At 61.5% G+C, this 270-nt stretch overlaps 1 protein-coding gene across 1 annotated transcript in view; it reads left to right on the plus strand.

The window, feature by feature from the left end:
- Window positions 1–180, plus strand: part of LOC104622116 (annexin A6) — a 5,779-nt gene extending 5,599 nt beyond the window's left edge. The window contains exon 12 of the mRNA XM_010288783.1: window positions 118–180. Within this exon, the coding sequence (XP_010287085.1) occupies window positions 118–180 (63 nt within the window). The remainder of the gene's footprint in view (window positions 1–117) is intronic.
- Window positions 181–270: the final 90 nt, after the last annotated feature.

The following is a 270-nucleotide window of genomic DNA, read 5'->3' on the forward strand; positions in this document are numbered from 1 at the left end:
TGGGTGTCCTCCTCTGAGGACAAGGCTCAGGGAGACCCCTCTCCACGTGCCCATCCCACGGTGCACTGTCTTGGCCCTGCGTGCCACATGGCTCTTCATCTCTGTCTGTCTTTCCAGGAGGACACCTCTGGGGAGTACAAGAAGGCCCTGCTGAAGCTGTGTGGAGGAGACGATGAGTAAGACTGCCTGTCACCCCACCTGTCCCTCTTCGTCCCCTTGGTGCTGGGTACAAACCTCCGGCTCGGAGCCCAGAGGAGCGGACGCTGGGAG

Source organism: Phaethon lepturus, unplaced genomic scaffold, assembly GCF_000687285.1.
Source record: "Phaethon lepturus isolate BGI_N335 unplaced genomic scaffold, ASM68728v1 scaffold41396, whole genome shotgun sequence".
Classification (NCBI taxonomy): domain Eukaryota; kingdom Metazoa; phylum Chordata; class Aves; order Phaethontiformes; family Phaethontidae; genus Phaethon; species Phaethon lepturus.